The following is a 20,596-nucleotide window of genomic DNA, read 5'->3' as shown; positions in this document are numbered from 1 at the left end:
CGGTGAAAGTAAAAGGGGATATTTACAAACGGGTGAAAGTAAAAGGGGATATTTACAAAACGGTTGAAAGTAAAAAGGGGGATATTTACAAAACGGGTGAAAGTAAAAAGGTGGATATTTACAAAACGGGTGAAAGTAAAAGGGGATATTTACAAAACGGGTGAAAGTAAAAGGGGATATTTACCAAACGGGTGAAAGTAAAAAGGGGATATTTACAAAACGGGTGAAAGTAAAAAGGGGGAAATTTAAAACGGGGAATTATTTGTTAAAAGGGGAACTATTTACAAAATGGGTAAAAATAAAAGGGGAACTATTTACAAAAAAGGGGGAACTATTTGCAAACAGGGGAAATTAAAAAGGGGGAATTATTTGTAAAAAGGTGGGGGGGGGGGGGGAAGTAAAAATCGGGGAATTAATAATAAAAGGGGGCATTTGGCGGGGATCAGACTGTTATCTATGGAAGCAAATATTTTCCGTACTGTTTTCCTAAGCCTTTTTAGAGGGGTTTATAATAAGCTTATTTAAAAGGCGCCCGATGAATGTGTGCCAAAAATCGCTCCCCCTTCCCCAAATTTTACCCTCCCACCAGGGCTCATAATTATTTCACAGCCCCTAGACAACAGTTGTTAAATTGGGGTTCCCCAAAATCTTATTTTTGTAGTGAGGCAAGGATTTTTTTTCGAAAGGAAGGCAAAGGTTTTTGGCATGTCGAAAGGGGAGGGAAAAGTCACCACCCCGGTACACATAATAATTGCACAGGCCCTTAGGTCTTTTTTGTACTTTTTAGCCCATTTTTGCCCAAATTTTCTCTAAATAAGCTTTAAAATAGTATATCATTTGACTTCAAACGATATCCAGAAGCGGGGTTATGGTTTGTTGAACTCTGCTCCTTCAACAAAATAGTACCCTTTTCGGTTCTATAATGTGTCTCTTTTTCCACTTTGCTGGTAATAACATCATAATTGGCGGTCATTTCAAATCATCCCCGAGTCAACGAGGTACAGAAATGTCCTCTCATTGTTAATTGTTGGTTATACATACCCAGCCAAAATACAATGCAATTGTAACGCACCACTTGAACAGGATTTAGCCAAAACAAACAAAGGCTAGAGCTATTTAATGATTTTATATGTAGAAGTATTATCCTCTTCAGCAATAGGATTATTGATTGGTTTAAACGCTATCAAATGAGAAACATGTCGCGCCTAATTGAGACACCTATGAATACGACTTGCGGCACATTTTGCACTGTATCTCAGAATACAATTTGCCGAGTTTACGGCTCATTCGTAGTGTCCACTCACATTAAGTTCTCCATTCGGGTGCAAATAATTATTACACAGCCCCTTATTGATAAGCCTATTAAATTGCCGTCTGCAGTTTGGCCTGTATTGTGTACATGTATAATAGCCTTATAATAGCGAGTGCCGGGAGCGAGTGGTAAAAGCTGAACTAAATAGAAACCAAAATCCCGGGACCAAAATGCATTGTCAGTGGAGAGACTGTAAGGTAAGTTTGTTGATTTTATTTGTTAATAACGCTGGCCTACGTGTATATTAAATGCAAACAGTTTAGCACCCGGTTTAGCACAGTTGAAGACATATTATTTGATACCGATGCCGTACCAGACATAATCATTGATGTACGACCTGAACACCACATTATTTTATGTCAGTGAATATAATATGCATGCTATCCCGAACATGTTATACATACGAGTACATACAAACGTACATTCGTGTTCAATGCTACTGGAAAACGCTGAATGCCAAATAGTGTTGGCTCCAACATTGGTTGTCGGAAGGGGGGTGGTGGTTGCAAGTAATATGAAACATTAACCCTAACACCAGTAAAAACCACAAAATACCACAATGAAAAATTCATAACATGCATGCATCCCAGGGTCTGCGATGACGCAATCACCCGAAGTGTGATATGCTCACGGAATTGCTGGCCGGGCAGCAATAACCCGAGCAGCTACCGGTCCGCGATCGTTCGCTTGGCATGCGAGGGGTCAAAGGTTCGAATCCCGGGGGTGCCAAGTCAAAAATTCTTCTTCTTCTTGAAAAATTCGGATCTTCTCTGACTTCCGATACCAAAAAGCATGGGTCAGTGTTAGGGTTAATAAACACAGCCAAATTAAAAAGTCTCCAGCAGTTCCATTCCCATTTATTCAGAGTCTGATGAGTTTATGGCAAAATAATTTATAGAATACTTTTCTATACACTTTCCTTCGAAGGTTGATACCAAATTTGATCATCGTGATTGAACATAGGAACCGTTGTTTGGAAATTCGTGCAATTTTAAAAATGACAGGGAATTGTATCACGTAGCGGAACTAGCGTGAGTGCCAAGAATTACGTCGCCTGAATAGGCCGACAGGTTAAAGGTTTACCCATGCATGTCAAAATGCAAATCAAATACCCTGCTCTTTCAATTGTGCGCAGGCAAGTGTACAATGATTCCTGTACGGGTTGCTTCAGGCCACATAATAACATGGAATAATTGATAGGAAGAGGCACTCCCTAATTAGCATGAGGCCGCATTCTTATTTAAATTAGCCATTGTGTTATAAATTCATGTTTACCAGTAGCACTTTACACCACCAGGTAGGGTAAGCCATGAATAATTTAGTGTTGTCAAGTCAAATAAGCTTCATTCTTTCCAGTCTTGAACAAAATAGTAGGCGGAGGCGGGAATCGATCTCGGTACCTCTCGGTTGAAAGGCACAGCGTACGACCACTACGCCAAGTAACTAGAGAGCTTGCGAAATGACGTTACGTTAGCTTTAACTTTAACTTCTAGAGGATTATAGAGGATTATGTATCCAAACCCATCTTGGTTTTGAATACATAATCCTCTATAATCCTCTAGAAGATTAAAGTTAAAGTTAACGTAACGTCATTTCGCAAGCTCTCTAGTATCTGCTGTGAGACGTGTGATTTTAATCCTTGATATTGCTCAATGGAATAAATCGTGAAATTAAATCAATAATAAAAGAAGCAGAGTTTTATTTTGGGCTCAAATTGGAGACAGCTCTACTAGAGAAAAGGGAAAATATTTGTCTTTGCTGTAAAGAAAATATTTAAGTTAGAAAATAATCAAATAAATTTAAATAAATATTTTGAAACAGAATGTTATGCCTCTATTGGAAAAAAATATATTACAATAACTTGTGTGTACTATAATTTATTATTTATTTATTATTAATTACTTAATTAATTAATTAATTAATCAATCAATTAATTAATTAATTAATTAATTAATTATTTAATTATTTAATCACTAACATTTATACTCACTTCATCACTCACTCACTTAAAATTAATCTCATTCTGATGACAAAACAGCCCAATTAATTATATCATGAACAATATTATTTAAATTATTAAAATTTTGTAAATTTGACCAAATATTTTATAATTGTCCCAGAAAGATTAATTTGATTGTAGAAAATGCAGTAGAAAATAGTCTAAAGACAATATATGCAAAGTTTAAGGCCTTTTATGGTGGGTATACTTTTGGAGCTACATTTTATTTCAGGTCGAAATATGGTGAAAAAATGAAATGTGTAAAAACGCGTTTGAAAATTTAAAAAAAACGTTGTTTTAAATTTTTTATCCGATTTGCATAACTTTTGAAAGTTTGTTAAATGTATTATCAAAAGTGCATTATGTTAATGTGTCTAATAATGAAAAACACATTGATATAATGATGATTTTTTGATTTCTCTTGACACCTGTCTCACTTTAATTTCAAAATGGCAATTAATTGCTCGCATTTATTTCAGAAAAATTAATTCATCCACCAATGCCAAGAAATCTACCGTCACCACTGTCTATTTTACCATAATGACAGATTCAGTAATCATCCATCTTACAAAATAATATTGTGTGAAATAATATATGGTCAGTAAATCAATCAACCAATCAACTCCCTCCTCTCAATTACTCTTGCATTCATTCATTTACCTGTTATACCTTCACACTTTATTCCAACAATCAATCATCAATCAATCAATCAATCAATCAATCAATCAATTCATCAATCAATCAACCCATACATCAACATATCAATCAGTCAATCTGTCAGTCATTTAGTCTCACGTCATCACAAGTCATAAAATTAAAATTGATCGACAACTTGATTGGTCGATCAGTTCATTGTTTCATTGTTTGATGGTTTGATAAGTCTATTGATCGAAATTGACTATTATATAATTATTAATATTGTTATTGTTTGATTGATTGATAACTTGAAGAATTGATGTATCAATTAATTAATTTATTTATTTATTTATTTATTTATTTATTCATTAATTTATTTATTTATTTATTTATTTATTTATTTATTTATTTATTTATTTATTTATTTATTTATTTATTTATTTATTAATTTATTAATTTATTAATTTATTAATTTATTAATTTATTAATTTATTTATTAATTCATTAATTTATTAAGTAATTAATTCATACATTCATTCATTAATTAACTAATTAATTATTAGATGAATGAATAAAATTGCTGTAGGCCTATTTCTCTTTTGAAATCATTAGGGGCTGTGCAATAGTTATGATCCCTGGGGAGGGTAAAATTGGGGGGGCAAGAATTTTTGGCGAGCCGCAAGGGGGGGACAAGCAATTTTGGCCAGCCGAGAGGGGGGAACGCGATTTTTGGCACACATCCAGGGGAGGCGTTTTAAATAAAACGCGCTAAAAAGGCTTCGAAAAACAGTACGGAAACGCTTTAATATGCAAATTTTCCTGCTCGCCGCGCTCGCAACATAATAAGCCATACCGCATGATACCCGCAAATCATTGGCATGTGCAAGAGGGGGGGGGGGGCTATTTTTGGCGGACCGAGAGGGGGGTGCAAGCGATTTTTGGCAGGCTGAGAGGGGGGAACGATATTTGGCGGGCCATTCGGAAATTTTACCCCCGGTAACGTACTGTTATCCTAAGCCTCTTTAGAGCATTTTATTTAATAGGCGTAGGCCTACCATGAATAGGGCCTATGTGCAAATAAAAACCCTCCCCCCCCCGGCTCAGAATTATTACACAGCCCTTGATAATCTCCGGGGATAATCTCCAAAATCATTCAATCATTCTTTTGATAGACCTAAACTCTTCTAGTAGGCCATAGATTTTAAATACTATGAGTAGGCCTATACGTATTCAGCAAGTAAGATGTATACTTAGTGCTATAAACGCCGTGCATCAGTGTGTCACTTCATTAATATTACTAACCGGCTCACACACTGTACAGTCACCTACCTGGACAACCGATTCTTTAGAAATGCTTAGTCGCGCTAAAAGTCGATCGATACATGTTAAAATCAGCACAATTCAGAGATACACCTTTTTGCTATGAAATTAATTTTCTCGGTCAAATATAAAGCAATTTTTTTTTTTCTTCAGTAATGTCAGTTAAAAACTTGGTGCTTGGATATGCATTTTTTTTTAAAATCCTGGTGTTAAAATTAAGCATCAAATTGTATCTTTTAGTGTGATATTTTTGATTTTATAGGCCTTGAGTTCGCCTGCGAGCTTTTTACGGAATTGATTTTTAGCGTCTCAAACTAATATAGTTTGCTAAAGAAAGATATTTCCCACCTCTGTAAAGCACATCGTGTGGGTCTATATATTATAGTTTTGTCAGAATTTCCGTTTTTATTTTACCCTTTTTCCCTTCATGCTCTGAAAATGTCAAATTCGGTGCTTTTATCTCGTGCGCAACCAGCAGAAATAGTCGATATTTTCATTGTTGTCATCCAGGGCAATTTTCCATTGAAAAGCAAAGATCATGAAGATTGCCCGACTAGCGATTTGGTAGCCCAAATCCCCAATTGGGTTTTCTGGTTAATGAGGTGAATTTTAAAAATGCGCTCCCGTGATAGCCTGCAATTTCAATTTATATGGATTCCATGATTATGAAAACCATTTTGTCTGTCTGTGTGTTTGTTTACCTAGGTTAGTCCGTATTAAGAGACGCACGCTTGAGGTTCATGAAAATCCACGGTCCAAACCTAGAAAAATTAGCGTATTATTATAGGCGATTTTAATCTTCTGTCCCTCCTATCTCCATGTGAATTTTGTATGACCTACCCACCGCCCCCCCCCATCGCGGGTTACCATTTTCATTACACCCTTCAGACTTGTGTTCGGGTTTCTGTAGAGATTCATCAGTGTTCGGGTTTGTTTTTAATTTGACATGTAGGCCTATATATAGGCCTAACCATATTATGTATACCTAAATGTATAGCTATGCTATATATTATTATGTAATATCATGTACATGTAGGCCTATAGGGTGGGGTGGGTGCAGGGGTGTGTGAGGTGGGTAGTGGGGGTGTATGTAGGGAAACTTTGGTGTGTAATCAACACACTTTAACCATGACTTTCAATGCAAGGCTTATTGTTGCCACAAATGTTTTTTTTTTTCCTTAAGGTTATTTAATAAGTTTTTATAAACTTCCATGTTTAACCTGGTATTGTTTTGGCTGCTTCATTAGGGCCTATGACTTTCGGTGGGTTTCCAAAAGCAGTTTCAAACAAACACAAACAAAAGGCACCATACCCAGTCACCTTCATGACAATTGAAACACTACGTCAAGTATTAACATCCAAGTTATTCTGTTTTTAGGCAAGCAATTTTAAATAATTGCTTGAACAGGTTTTGTTTAAAACAAAACCTGTTTAAGTTAACAATGAAAATGAATGGTTCTTATAAGGCACAATCTCTGATGAGGGACTCAAAGCGCGTAAAGCACGAAATTTACAAACAAACATAAAAACAATCAATTTATAAAGATGTTTAAAAACAAAACCTGTTTAAGTTAACAATGATAATGAACGGTTCTTATAAGCCACAATCTCTGATGGTTCTTATAAGGACAATCTATTTCTGGCGTTTAAATAACGAAAGTCTGGGGCGTTACGCCGGGGCGTTACGAAGGTTATTTCTTTGGAAGTGTGTTCCAAACAGTTTGCTTGATCATAAAACATACAGCGTAATATGATGTTTTGTAAAAGAAAGTTTTGTTTAAAATATTGCCCAATTGCATGTAAGCCTTCGGGCAAAGTTGTTTTGAGGAGAAGCAAATTTCAACACATTGGTCCGAATCACTCACGTGATGATGAAATATCCTCATCGTGCTATAAACATGATCAGTATAGGAGCGCTATTAGGCCTGGGAATTTCGTTGCTATATTGAAGTTCTGGCAACACTGTATCATGCCGGTATTCCTATAAACCCAGGGATATCGGGGTTTAGTATTATTAACCGTATATTTCACGCGTTGATTTTGAAATAAATTTCAGCCGGTGAAAAAATGGTGAAATCAAAACGTAAATTCTGACAAAACTATGATATATCGCTCACGGTGATGTGCGTTAGAAAGTTGGGACAAATCCTTCATTAGCGAACTATATTACTTTGAAAAGCTAAAAGGTTGATCCAAGAAAAGGCTCGCGGGCAGAGTTTAAGCCTATCAAAATCTAAAATCTTACACGAAATGACTGAATTTCACGCCTAAGTTTAACACTAGGATTTGAAAAAAAAAATAAGTATCAAGCACTACAATTTGACCTGACATTTACTGAAAAAATAAAAATGATTACATTTCATTTGGCCGAGAAAATTAATTTTACATTGAAAAGGTGTAACTCAAAATTTAGCTCGTTTCAACACCAAATTCGATCGTTTGTATTGCCACATTAAATGACTGAGTGAGCCTTGCTAAACAAAAGAATCTGTTGTCCAGGTTGCTAACTGTGTAGTGTATAAATCAAAATTCAAAACACTCAGGTGATTACATAATCAGTGGCCTCAGCTCAATTGAGGGCGTTTCAATTTATTACGTGATTTGGGAAATGCACAAGATCAAATAGAACGGCGAGTAATGATTATTTACTTGTTTTTAAAAACAAACTGCTTAGGGCGGTAATACAACGTGTACGTCCGATCATGGTCCGATAACTATAGCTTGAATGATATTTATCATCACACGAGGAAACAAAAACAAACGAGGTCAGTGGAGGTCAGTGGTCTCAGCTCTCAGAGGGGGCGCACTTTCAAGCCTGGTACTCGCATTGAACAGACAAAGTTCGCAAACTGAATGGCGGCTTTATTTGTCAACCGTAATTAACATAATCAAGGGGTCGAACATGAGTATCCATAACCGATCGATAACTGGACTCATTTTCTACCAAGCAAACCAGCGGGATTTGTCATAGGTTTGCGTGCGTAATAGAATAACCGTGAATTTAGTGTCACCCCCTTGATAATAAGCTGATATCATGCATTGACTTTTGCGTGGTCAATTCGTAATTTGTCATTTTTAAAATTGCACGAATTTCCAAACAACGGCTCCTATGCTCACGATGATTAAACTTTTGATATCAAATTTGGTATCAACCTTCGAAGGAAAGTGTATAGAAAATTATTGTATAAATCATTTTGCCATAAACTCATCAGACTCTGAATAAATGTGAATGGAACTGCTGGAGACTTTTTAATTTGTCACTGATGTTACTTGTTACAAAGCAAACGTACTCAACTACCCTGCTCTCTTTTCTTTTGCTTAGGGACCGTTCATTATTTCCACCGGAGGGGGGGGGGGGAGAATACATGGGGGGTCAGGTGGTGTTTGTCGGGCAAAAAGGGGGGGTCAGCGGGGTTTGTAGTTATTGAAAGGGGGGGGTCAGATGGTTTTGCATCTCAAAAATCCTGAGCTTCAGGGCTTCGCCCCTGGACCCCATCTGGAACATTGCCCTGGACCCCTGACCATTAGATTTGCGCTTTGCATGTCGGCCGACACTTTGGTCCTAGTCCGGACTTAAGTCGGGCCTCACTTGTTTTTCACCTGCCACGGTGTGAATTGACATAAATTTGCACATAAAGTAATTGATTATAACATTTTGAAAAAAAATGGGTCATTGGGTAAAACATTCCAAAAAATGGAGAAAAATTCTAGATGTTGCTTCTAATTTGCCAAATGTACAATACAAATTTGCTGAAATAAGAGAATTTTGAACCATATTTCATAAATATACATGTACACAACCATTTTCGTAATAGAGAATTAAGAATAATCAAGCTGCTGCACAGTAATGCTGTGGTCAGACTCTTCTTTGTTCTTTTACAATGAAAAGAGACAACTACACCACCCCAAATAAACCGCTCCCCCAATACACATCCACTATCAAACCCCACCCCACACAGGTGTCATTTCCATACCCTAGTTCAACTACACTTACAAAGACTCGCCCAAACCACCATGACAGTAAACTTGGGCAATAGATTCAAATACATTATAGAAAAATAACATCATCGTCATCGTCGTCATCATCATCATCATCAATCATCATCATCATCATCATCATCATCATCATCATCATCATCATCATCATCATCATCATCATCATCATCATCATCATCATCATCATCATCATCATCATCATCATCATCATCATCATACTAATAGAAATTCACCCTTTCAGAAATTATATTATGGTTGTGTGATGGACAAATGTTCCGGACAAATGTGCAGTGACTCCACTGCCACTGCACAAAGCACAGCCACCCTAGCCCTATGGATGGGGGTGTACATGTCTGTGTGCATGTTTTCTCTCGTTCAAGAGTTGAATGAATTAGAAAGTTCCATGAAAGAAAATACGTATAATTATCAATTATTTCATTAACGATAACAGTAATGATTCTGGGAAGTGACAGATAAATCTAAATAATTTTGTGGATATGTTGGATATTATGACAACAAATTTTGAATCAACTTTGAGATCTATTTTGACATTTTAGATAATCAGTTCACATTTTACATCAATCTAATTGGACCTTCTTTGTCCTAGTTTGAGCCGAACCGAGTCTGTTTGTGTCTGAGTCCAGCAAAAAGTGGACTTGAGTCCGATCAATACATCACCATAGGAGTAGATCCCCCCCCCCATTATTTTGCCAGGGGGTGCTCCATACAATCATCCCCCCAATGTTGACGCCTGAATATAGGTTTCTGACCACATATTTGCCCATTTTAGCTCCAAAAGTGCAATTTCTGCGCGCTTCGCGGGCATTTATTCAACTTTAGCACCATATTTCATCAGTTTAGCTTCAAAATATCAAAAAATTTCACGCGCGAAGCCAAAAGGTGCTGGATAAACTACTTTTTATTCCTTTTAATATACTGATGAAGATTTTGCAACTCATTCATTTTACACCAAAGGGGGCTATGTACTGCACCCAGTATCAACATTTATGAGAAGTCCGGGTGAGAAGTTGATGCATACTTACAATTTAAGAGATTGAAAATTAATAAATCAGCTTGATAGTTTATTAAACTCATTTGATTTGAATTGAATTAAATTACAACTTAAAAAATGAAATAAATTTGTTTTACAGCCATTTTAGCCTAATTACATAAAACTAATGAATTATAATAATTTTGACCCCAAGTTTCCAAACCTGCCAAAACTGTAGTCGTATGGGTAATATCACTGTGGTTTGTTCAGGGACCTGTGGTATTGAAGTACATGTACATGTACTAGCTGGAGCACAGGGTGGCAGTTTGAACCCAAAACCGTGTACATGCATGTGAAATAAATAATATTTTAGAAAAATAAATAAATCAAGTTAAAATACCCTGTGGGGTTCTACCAAGTTGAAGGTATATGAGGATGTGCCACGATTTTGGGGTCCTTTTCAGCGATTTTGGTATATTGATGGGTGGCTATTCAGTAAAGACCAATATTTGGAGAAAAGTGCCCAATTTAATACTGCAATTAGGGTAAATTTAGGTGCTTTTTGTGCAAATTTGTGAAAAATTGGTATACTGATAGCCGGGTGGCAAAAACAAAAGAGTAAAGGCATAATTTTCCAGCCTGATATGTGGCAGTGATGTGATGCGTTGAGGCAGCTGATCCATGCGCGCATCTATTGCGAGTCATTGCGCGTGTGCATACGTCAGCGCTTTAAGTGTCCACTGGCTACTTGAAGCTGTGTCTATAAATGAAATGCACACTGACATCACTGCTACATGGTGATGAAAAATGGTACAGATGCGAGAAAGTCAGCATTCAAAGGTCTGTGTGGCACATCCCTGTAACCAAAATTACAAAGACCCCACTCCTCCACAGCAATACTTTCTATTTTGGTTGGTGGGGGGGGGGGTCATATGATTTTCATGTAGCTTGGAGGGGGGGTTATATGGTTTTATTATCGGAGAAGGGGGTCATATAGTTTTCGGCAGTGACTTTCTGTCTGCTCCCGGCCCCCCCCCCCCCTCCGGTAGAAATAATGAACGGTCCCTTAACACATTAGGCATATACTATGGGGGTCATGTCGTTATTCCGAAGGACCGTTATTCCGAAGGGTCATTACTCCGAATTTACAACAAGGCTCATTATTCCGAAGGGTCATTACTCCGAAGGTTCACTATTCCGAAGGGTCATTACTCCGAAGGGTCATTATTCCGAAGGGTCGTTATTCCGAAGGGTCGTTATTCCGAAGGGTCATTACTCCGAATTTAAAACAGGGCCCGTTATTCCGAATTTACAACTAGGCTCGTTATTCCGAATTTAAAACAAGGCTCGTTATTCCGAATTTAAAACAAGGCTCGTTATTCCGAAGGGTCATTACTCCGAATTTAAAACAGGGCTCGTTATTCCGAATTTACAAGTAGGCTCATTATTCCGAATTTAAAATAAGGCTCGTTATTCCGAATTTAAAACTAGGCTCGTTATTCCGAAGGGTCATTACTCCGAATTTAAAACCACGCTCGTTATTCCGAATTTAAAACAAGGGTCGTTATTCCGAATTTAAAATAAGGCTCGTTATTCCGAATTTAAAACTAGGCTCGTTATTCCGAAGGGTCATTACTCCGAATTTAAAACCACGCTCGTTATTCCGAATTTAAAACAAGGGTCGTTATTCCGAAGGGTCATTACTCCGAATTTAAAGCAAGGTTCGATATTCCGAATTTAAAATAAGGCTCGTTATTCCGAATTTAAAACAAGGGTCGTTATTCCGAAGGGTCATTACTCCGAATTTAAAGCAAGGTTCGATATTCCGAATTTAAAATAAGTCTCGTTATTCCGAATTTAAAACAAGGGTCGTTATTCCGAAGGGTCATTACTCCGAATTTAAAGCAAGGTTCGATATTCCGAATTTAAAATAAGGCTCGTTATTCCGAATTTAAAACAAGGGTCGTTATTCCGAAGGGTCATTACTCCGAATTTAAAGCAAGGTTCGATATTCCGAATTTAAAATAAGTCTCGTTATTCCGAATTTAAAACCAGGCTCGTTATTCCGAATTTAAAACCATGCTCGTTATTCCGAATTTAAAAAGGGTCGTTATTCCGAAGGGTCATTACTCGAATTTAAAGCAAGGTTCGATATTCCGAATTGAAAATAAGGCTCGTTATTCCGAATTTAAAACAAGGGTCGTTATTCCGAAGGGTCATTACTCGAATTTAAAACCAGGCTCGTTATTCCGAATTTAAAACAAGGGTCGTTATTCCGAAGGGTCATTACTCCGAATTTATATTAAGGTTCATTATTCCGAAGGGTCGTTACTCCGAATTTAATATGAGACTCGTTATTCCGAAGGGTCATTACTCCGAATTAAAAAGTAGGCTCGTTATTCCGAATTTAAAACTAGGTTCGTTATTCCGAATTTAAAACCATGCTCGTTATTCCGAAGGGTCATTACTCCGAATTTAAAGCAAGGTTCGATATTCCGAATTTAAAAAAAGGGTCGTTATTCCGAATTTAAAACAAGGGTCGTTATTCCGAAGGGTCATTACTCCGAATTTAAAACCAGGCTCGTTATTCCGAATTTAAAACCATGCTCGTTATTCCGAATTTAAAACAAGGCTCGTTATTCCGAAGGGTCATTACTCCGAATTTAAAACCAGGCTCGTTATTCCGAATTTAAAACCATGCTCGTTATTCCGAATTTAAAACAAGGGTCGTTATTCCGAAGGGTCATTACTCCGAATTTTGGTGTAATAACCCTTCGGAGTATTGACCCTTCGGAATAACGAACCTGGTTGTAAATTCGATTCAATAGGGTTCGTTATTCCGAAGGGTCATTACTCCGAAATGACAATAATGGGCCTTATAGGTAAAAAAACCAATACAAAAGAAAGAAAGAAAGAAAGAAAGAAAGAACTAAAGAAACTAATTAATCAATTAACTAATTAATTAATACTTTTGTTAAATAAAAGCGAAAAATACAAAAATAACCTAATTTGCATATTTAATTGGCGGCCATCTTGGGTTTTTAGATGTCGGGATTTCAACAGAGTAAAGGTACAAAACGAAACATGCTAGAAACCTAACTTTTTTTAATGAACGATAAAAAAAGTATGGAGTTAGATTTTTGTTAAGCATGAATTGGTATAATAATAGCGTTCCCTATTAATGCACCGAAAATTAAAATGTTTGGGTTTTAAATACTTGTTTAAACACTTCAATACGTTTACTTTGTAATACCTTTAAAGGTTACCATGATTACAGTTAAGGTACATGAGGTAAAGACTAAATTAACCAAATTAAACAGTAAATTAAACAGTCACGTAAATACTCAAAAACACTAAGGGCTAACTATAGCCCCTAGGTCTATGGCCTAACGATAAACACATTTAAAGCAATAATGTGTGGATTTTGCATAAAGAATAGATTCCTATTTAAATGTTTGTTTTCGCTTTTAATTCCCCTATAACACATTCAAGATGTTAACAAAAAATATGTCCCGGCACTCCGGCCATATTCAAGGTTAAAGGTCAACACAGTGGTCAAATTTCAAAGTTGCTCAAATCTGGTTAACAAATTATTCCTCTCATTGCAAGGATTCAGAAAAAGTATAGCTTGACCTACCTGCGACTTACCGTTCTTGAGTTATAAGCAAAAGGTCAAATTTTGGGCGGTGGTCAGTTTTTTTGGCCACACAGGGCCAAAAATTAAAAATGCTCCGATTTCAACGCAAATGGTCTCAAATTGCTCGTCATGCAAAAAGCAAGTCAAAGAAGGATTTGTTTGCACTGTCTAAAATGCTTCGTTATTGACAAAATTGGCCATATAAGTAATTTTTGGCCCCTATGTAAAAAAACTGGAAAAGCGTTCATTTTCTAAACATGTATGCCCTACTGAACTCGGGGGGGGGGGGGGGGACGGGTGGGGGTATAGTGCCGACAGGCGTTGGGTAGTAGGGGCCTGTCGGTAATAAATGGTGATTAAAAGGGTTTATTGGGTATTATAAAAATGAAAAAAGGGTAATTGCGTGTAAATTTTTGACAAAATGGGTTTATTGGGTATAAGACTTGAAAAGGGAGTTATCGGGTAGAGAAATTTCAATAAATATGGAACAAATTTCAAAAGTTTTAATTTTTGCAAATTTGCAATAGAAATATAGATGCCAATAGTTTGATTTTAAGTTTCTTCATTAATTACTTCATGGCATTTTTATGATAAAATTGGGTAGAATGTAAAAAAGAAGCAGGGTCTCATCTCGCATATTGACTTTCAAAAACGGGCCTTTTCTTATTATTCGGCTAATTCCAATCAGCCGGAATTAGCGGACCGGAAAACTGGATGGCGCCTCTGCCGAACTAAATTTCCTTTTTTTTTTCATTTCATATTATGTTAGGGAAATGTGGCTGGGAGAATGTATGTATGGCGAAGAGTGGTGTGAGATCTAGCTATCTCGCTGGCAGTTTTCCGGTCCGCTAATTCCAGCTGATTGGAGTTAGTCGAGCCAAATACGCCCAAAACGCCATCAACGTCAGGATGGGTGCCAGTTATAAGATAACTCTTGACAGGCACATTATACCCGTCTATTCAAAAGTTGAGTGCTCTCACTGAACTTTTAGGGTTGAAATCCATGAACACGAAGACAGAGTAGGCCTATTAATCAACTGATGACACAATCTTAGAAACAAACAGGTTGTAGGGTTCTACATACAGGACAACTAGGGGTTCTAGGAAATTGCAAGAACTCAAAATGGTTCCTTCTGGCTTTAACAGAACCTGGCTTCTCATGCCTAAAATGGTTCTTTCTGGCCCTTGCATAACGCTTTTATTATAGTTCTACGTACATGACATTCTAAGTATAGGTTATCTCGAAAGTCTCTTTACCATTTCGAGCCTTTATATCTCTCACATGTATTATCGTAAGGGAAATCCAAATACATATTTGAAAAGAGCACACTTGTACAATTATTCTCAAACTCAGGTGCCCTTTTTTTAAACCATGGATATCAACTTTTAGATATTCAAGTCAGGAATGTTTGCTAATGATGTTTACCAACTGTAGATATTTGATTTTGGACTTCAGAAGTTTAAATTCTGTCACTAGAAGCTACTGGACCTTTCAAAACAAGACAATACCTGGTTAAGTTTCAGCTAGATTACCATTATGCCATCAAAAGCTGCTTGAAATGGCAAAGCCGATGTAAGCTTTCATGTTGGATCCCTCGTATAGGCCCCGGGTATAGGCCTACACTTTAAAAGCTACGTTCTACATTCAGTTTGGATATGTTAAGAAATTTCATGTGAGACCAAGGAAAAGTCAGTAATAATATATCTTAGTAAATGATTTTATTTTACTCAGTACTTGATATGTTTTTCCCGGGTTTTCCCTTTAATGACGCATTTTGATGCAATGAAAGTTGCCCTGAAATTTCCGGTCCACTGATTCCGGCTGATTAGAGTTAGCCGAGCCAAAGCGCCCAAAACGTCATCAACGTCAGGAAGGGTGTCAATTATAAGAAAACTGTATCAAAATATGTCAATCGCTCCTCAAAACCAGGAACATGGTATTGGCAAACTATGATCTTTGAGAATGTGATATAGGCCTATTTAAAATGAGAAAATATGTTTGAAAATGTTATCAAAAGTTTGATAATACGGTGAGATTTTCAATGTTTTTAGATAAAAGGATTTGGTATTGTTAGTGTCACTTTTTGGTCCACGTCGAATATTCGATGCAACAAGTTTTTGCTATTCAATATTAATATGTCTATTATATTTCCATAATGAATTACAATTCACCAAACGCATTGTATTTTCATGTACTATATTATGGAAGAAAAGATGATGCAGCTCTGGCTAGCTTGCTAATCAAATTTTGTTTTCAAATTTTATAATCGCAACATCATAATAACCTTAAGGCGTGTCGGAATAGTCATGCAGAAACTCAATTTTCATTGTATAGATTAGGAGATTAATGAAAAGTTACACCTCGAAGATTTGAATGGGTACGGAATGCAAAGAAACAAAAAAAACACCAAAAAACAAAGGGGGGGCACTGAAGTGGGCAAATGGCGAAATGATGATATTGTATACACTCCTAGATAGTGAGAACCAATCAAAGCCTCCGTAATGCTGGTTTCATACTTTCCTGCCGCTTGCCGCTTTGCCGCTCTGAAGATGATTTTACTTCACTGCGCAATCTCACTAAAAACGCTAGCGGTGACCAGCGGCAAGCCGATATATCGATTACTCCACCGCTTTGCCGCGGCGGCAGCACCGCTGGGAGTTGAATTCAAGCAGGCGGCATAGGACACGCAACACGGACGTACGAGGCTGGCGAAGATACAGGGCTGACAGCCCCATTCACAATACACGGTTAGCGATTATAAATGGACAATTAACATACTTGCAGTGGGGTACTTTGCAGAACCCCAACGGTTTTAGAGTAAGATAATTTTGCTTTGACACCACATAACAAATTTAGAATTGTTTGTGAAGATTTCATGATTATGTGTTAATCCAATGGCGACGTCAAAAATAGCGATATCGCATCCACCATCATCTGAATTCAAGTCAACTCGGAGCGCTGCCGCTCTGACGTATGAGAACAAAATACGATTTTGGAGCGGTGCTGAGCGGCAAGAGTAGCTTTCAGAGTCATGCCGCTGCCGCTTAGCGGTGTGCCGCTCCGCTTGCAGAAAAGTACAAGCGGCATGATGAAGCGTCATGCCGCTCAGCGGCAAGCGGCAGAAAGTATGAAACCAGCTTTAGTAAATTACTAGCCGTGCATAAATGTTGTATAATTGCACGGGCGCGCACTCCGCGTAGTACTCGCAGTGCTTTCGGACGCGTTCATTTTACTTGCGAGTTGGTGCATTTGTATTTGCCTGCATTTCCCAAATTTTTAGTAACAATTTTGTTACAAAAATGAAAAAGTAACAGGATTTTTTTTTCTCGTGTATGAAATAGGTTAATAAATGCGTATCACTTGTTGCTCGAGAATTGTACAAAATAATGCACTTGTACTGAGATGTTGATGCGTCTAATGCACTCCCCCTTCGAGGCTCGTGCATTAGACGCATCAACATCTCAGTACGCGTGCATTATTTTGTATAATTTCACTCCCAACAAGTGATACGCATGTATTAACCTATAATTAAGTCATATTCGGGTTTTCTCATATTTAATTTCTTTGAAATTGCAGCTTCAATTGGCTTTTTATTTGAAAGATATCGGATATTCGGTTCTCATTATGGTCATAGACGTGGACAAGATAACGCAAAATTGAAACCACTTATCATTCCTTTGTCTCGGTACCAGCCGGTTTGTGCTCCTCCGTCACTAAACAAAGTGACGGAGGAGCACAAACCGGCTGGGACCGAGACTAATCATTCCTTTACTAATGCACGTATGCAATTTCTTTTGTATTTTATTGTTTTTATGAGGCAATTTTGACAAACTTGTAGTTAAACTGGTTATTAAACCTATTTTATTACAGAAAATTTTGTTTTTGTATCTTTTTTTATTATTGCAAATAGCCAAGCCATGTTTTGTGATTCAATTTGCATTTGTAAATAAGTGATAAATGTTTAATTTTTTTTCATCTCAAAACTAATTATTATGTAACAAAAAATATTTCTGACTGTAGGCCTAATAAGGCCAGATTTTGCTATTATAAGTATAAGAAATTAAAGGCATTGGGTGTCATTGCTCACAAGTGCACTTCACTGAAATGTGTCATCATATCAAATGAGACAAAAAATGTGTTGAATGATTCATTATAACTTAAGTTGTGTGGTACTGTTTATGAGCTTTCTGTGTTACTTTTTAATATTTGACTGACTATATTTTTTGCAAGTTTTGGCCATTCTTTTTTTTTCTTTCTTTCTTATTTACTTGCTTACTTATTTTCTTTCTTCTCATTCTTTACAAGCCGACGACGAACGTCGGCTTGTACTGTCTTCTTGGCGTTCTTCTTTACAAGCCGACGACGAACGTCGGCTTGTACTGTCTTCTTGGCGTTCTTCTTCTTACCTAGCCGGGACACCGGCTAGGTCTTGTGATGCTATCGGATCTTTCTTCTTTCTTCTTTCTGGCAACACGTGCGTGACTTGCCACGTTTCGCCCTAGCTCTGTTATGCTTTGACAGTTTTTGACCATACTTGGTCACAAACACCACTGACCATGTCCCCACATGTGACATGACATTGAACTCCATTTGACCTTTGACCTGCTCACAATGGCAAAATGTGATTTTACTCTAAAATGCTTCTTCTTCCACAAATAACATGTGAGGGTAACATGCTTAGGTCATGTGACTTGACTTTGGTTGGTGTCTATAATTTATTCACAGAATTTGGGTCAAAGGTCATTAAGGGGGTCATTTCCGGTCTGAGACGCTAAAAATATTGAGGAAATCACTGTCTTTACAAATTACATAGCAGAGTGCTGTCATTAGCACAGATGCATTGCTACTAACCAAGGTCTTTGGGGTGTCTACAGTTTTGGGGTCAAAGGTCATTAAGGGGTCGCTTCCGGTCAAAACCCAAAAATCATCAAATATGTTCATTTTTTTTATCTCAAAACGTAACCAGCCCAGAGTAACATAAACTTCATATATGCATTAGTGTTACCCGATGTATGCACAGTATTTTTTATTTTTTTGGTCAAAGGTCATTTAGACGTCATTTCCGGTTTTAAGCTAAATAACTTCAAGAATTTTTATCTCCATAACTAAACATAGTAGATTTGTTTTAATTTAAACTGTAACAATGCATTTTCTCGATGTAAATGAGGTTTTTTTTTATATTGGGGTCAAAGGTCATTAAGGAGGTCAAAACGTCAAATTTGCAAAAAATGTTTAAAATTACGGAAAAGTAGCTGTATCTCAGCATATGGAAGACGGATAAAGCCCCTACATGATACAGTGATGCACCATTAATGGTGTGAGATGTCCATAATAGCCGGTCAAAGGTCAAACTTTAAGTTAAGGCTGGCATTTCCGGCCCCGGCTAGGTCCAGATCTGTAACCAGATCTAGTTCTTCTTCTTCTTCTTCTTTCTGTCGACCACATTCGTACGTATAACTCAGTCACGGGTTGACGTATTTTAAGTAAACGTTGTCAGAAGGACCGTTGGCATTGCCCGCACATGTCATATGACTTTGACTTGCATCTGACCTTTGACCTAGCTACAATGGTCAAAAACGTGATTTTTTGCTTTTTCTTAGCAAAACGTGACATTTTGCGTGATTTGCCACGTTTCGCCCTAGCTCTGCTATGCTTTGACCGATTTTGATCATACTTGGTCACAAACACCACTGACCATGTCCCCACATGTTACATGACATTGAACTCCATTTGACCTTTGACCTGCTCACAATGGCTAAAATGCGATTTTTACTATAAAATGTATCTTCTTCCACAAATAACATGTGATGGTGACATGCTTAGGTCATGTGACTTGACTTTGGTCGGTGTCTATAGGGTGTTCACAGATAAGGGGTCAAAGGTCATTAAGGGGTCATTTCCGGTCTGAAAGCTAAAATATTCAAAAAATCACTGTCTTTACAAATTACATAGCAGAGAGTCGCCATTAGCACACATGCATTGCTACTAGCCAGGGTCTTTAGGATGCCTACAGTTTTGGGGGCAAAGGTCATTAAGGGGTCACTTCCGGTCAAAAACCAAAATTATCAAAAATGTTCAAAAAAATTTTATCTCAAAAGATAAACAGACCAGAATAATATAACCATCATACATGAATCAGTGTTCCTTGATGTATGCATGGTATTTTTATTTTGGGGGTCAAAGGTCATTAAGGGGTCACTTCCTGTTTTTAGCTGAATAACTTCAAGAATTTTTATCTCAAGAACTAAACATGCTAGAATTTTTTTATTAAAATTGGAACAATGCATTTTGTTGGTGTACGTTAGGTTTTTTTTCCATTGAAGTCAAAGGTCATTAAGGGGGTCAAAAGGTCAATCAAAAATTTAAAAAAAATCAAAATCCATGTATAAGTTCCGATTAAGCTGAAATTCACCGGGAATCTTTCTTATGACATCCTAAGCACAATGCAAGAGCAGTTGACCCCATCCGTGACCCAAGGGTCAAGTTATAGGGGTCAAAGGTCAAATTTCGAAATTGGTCCAATCGAGCTCAAATTCAACAGGAATTATTCTTACGACATTCTAAACATGTTAAAAATATTTATGACCCCAGAGGTCAAAGTTTAGGGGTCAAAGGTCAAATTTCTAAATTGCTCAAACTTGACCCATTAACAGGTCGGCTTGTGTGTCATGTCTCGCATGACTTTCTATATAGCTCTTGTTACA

At 37.2% G+C, this 20,596-nt stretch overlaps 1 protein-coding gene across 1 annotated transcript in view; it reads left to right on the top strand.

Annotated features, from left to right (window-relative positions):
- Window positions 1–1,407: 1,407 nt before the first annotated feature.
- Window positions 1,408–20,596, top strand: part of LOC140171959 (tetratricopeptide repeat protein 38-like) — a 41,754-nt gene continuing 22,565 nt past the window's right edge. The window contains exon 1 of the mRNA XM_072195305.1: window positions 1,408–1,509. Within this exon, the coding sequence (XP_072051406.1) occupies window positions 1,483–1,509 (27 nt within the window). The 5' untranslated portion in view covers window positions 1,408–1,482. The remainder of the gene's footprint in view (window positions 1,510–20,596) is intronic.

This window comes from Amphiura filiformis, chromosome 15 (genome assembly GCF_039555335.1).
Source record: "Amphiura filiformis chromosome 15, Afil_fr2py, whole genome shotgun sequence".
In the NCBI taxonomy this organism is placed as follows: Eukaryota; Metazoa; Echinodermata; class Ophiuroidea; order Amphilepidida; family Amphiuridae; genus Amphiura; species Amphiura filiformis.
Note: the sequence above shows the minus strand (reverse complement) of the source record. Positions and strands in the feature narration are given on the sequence as shown.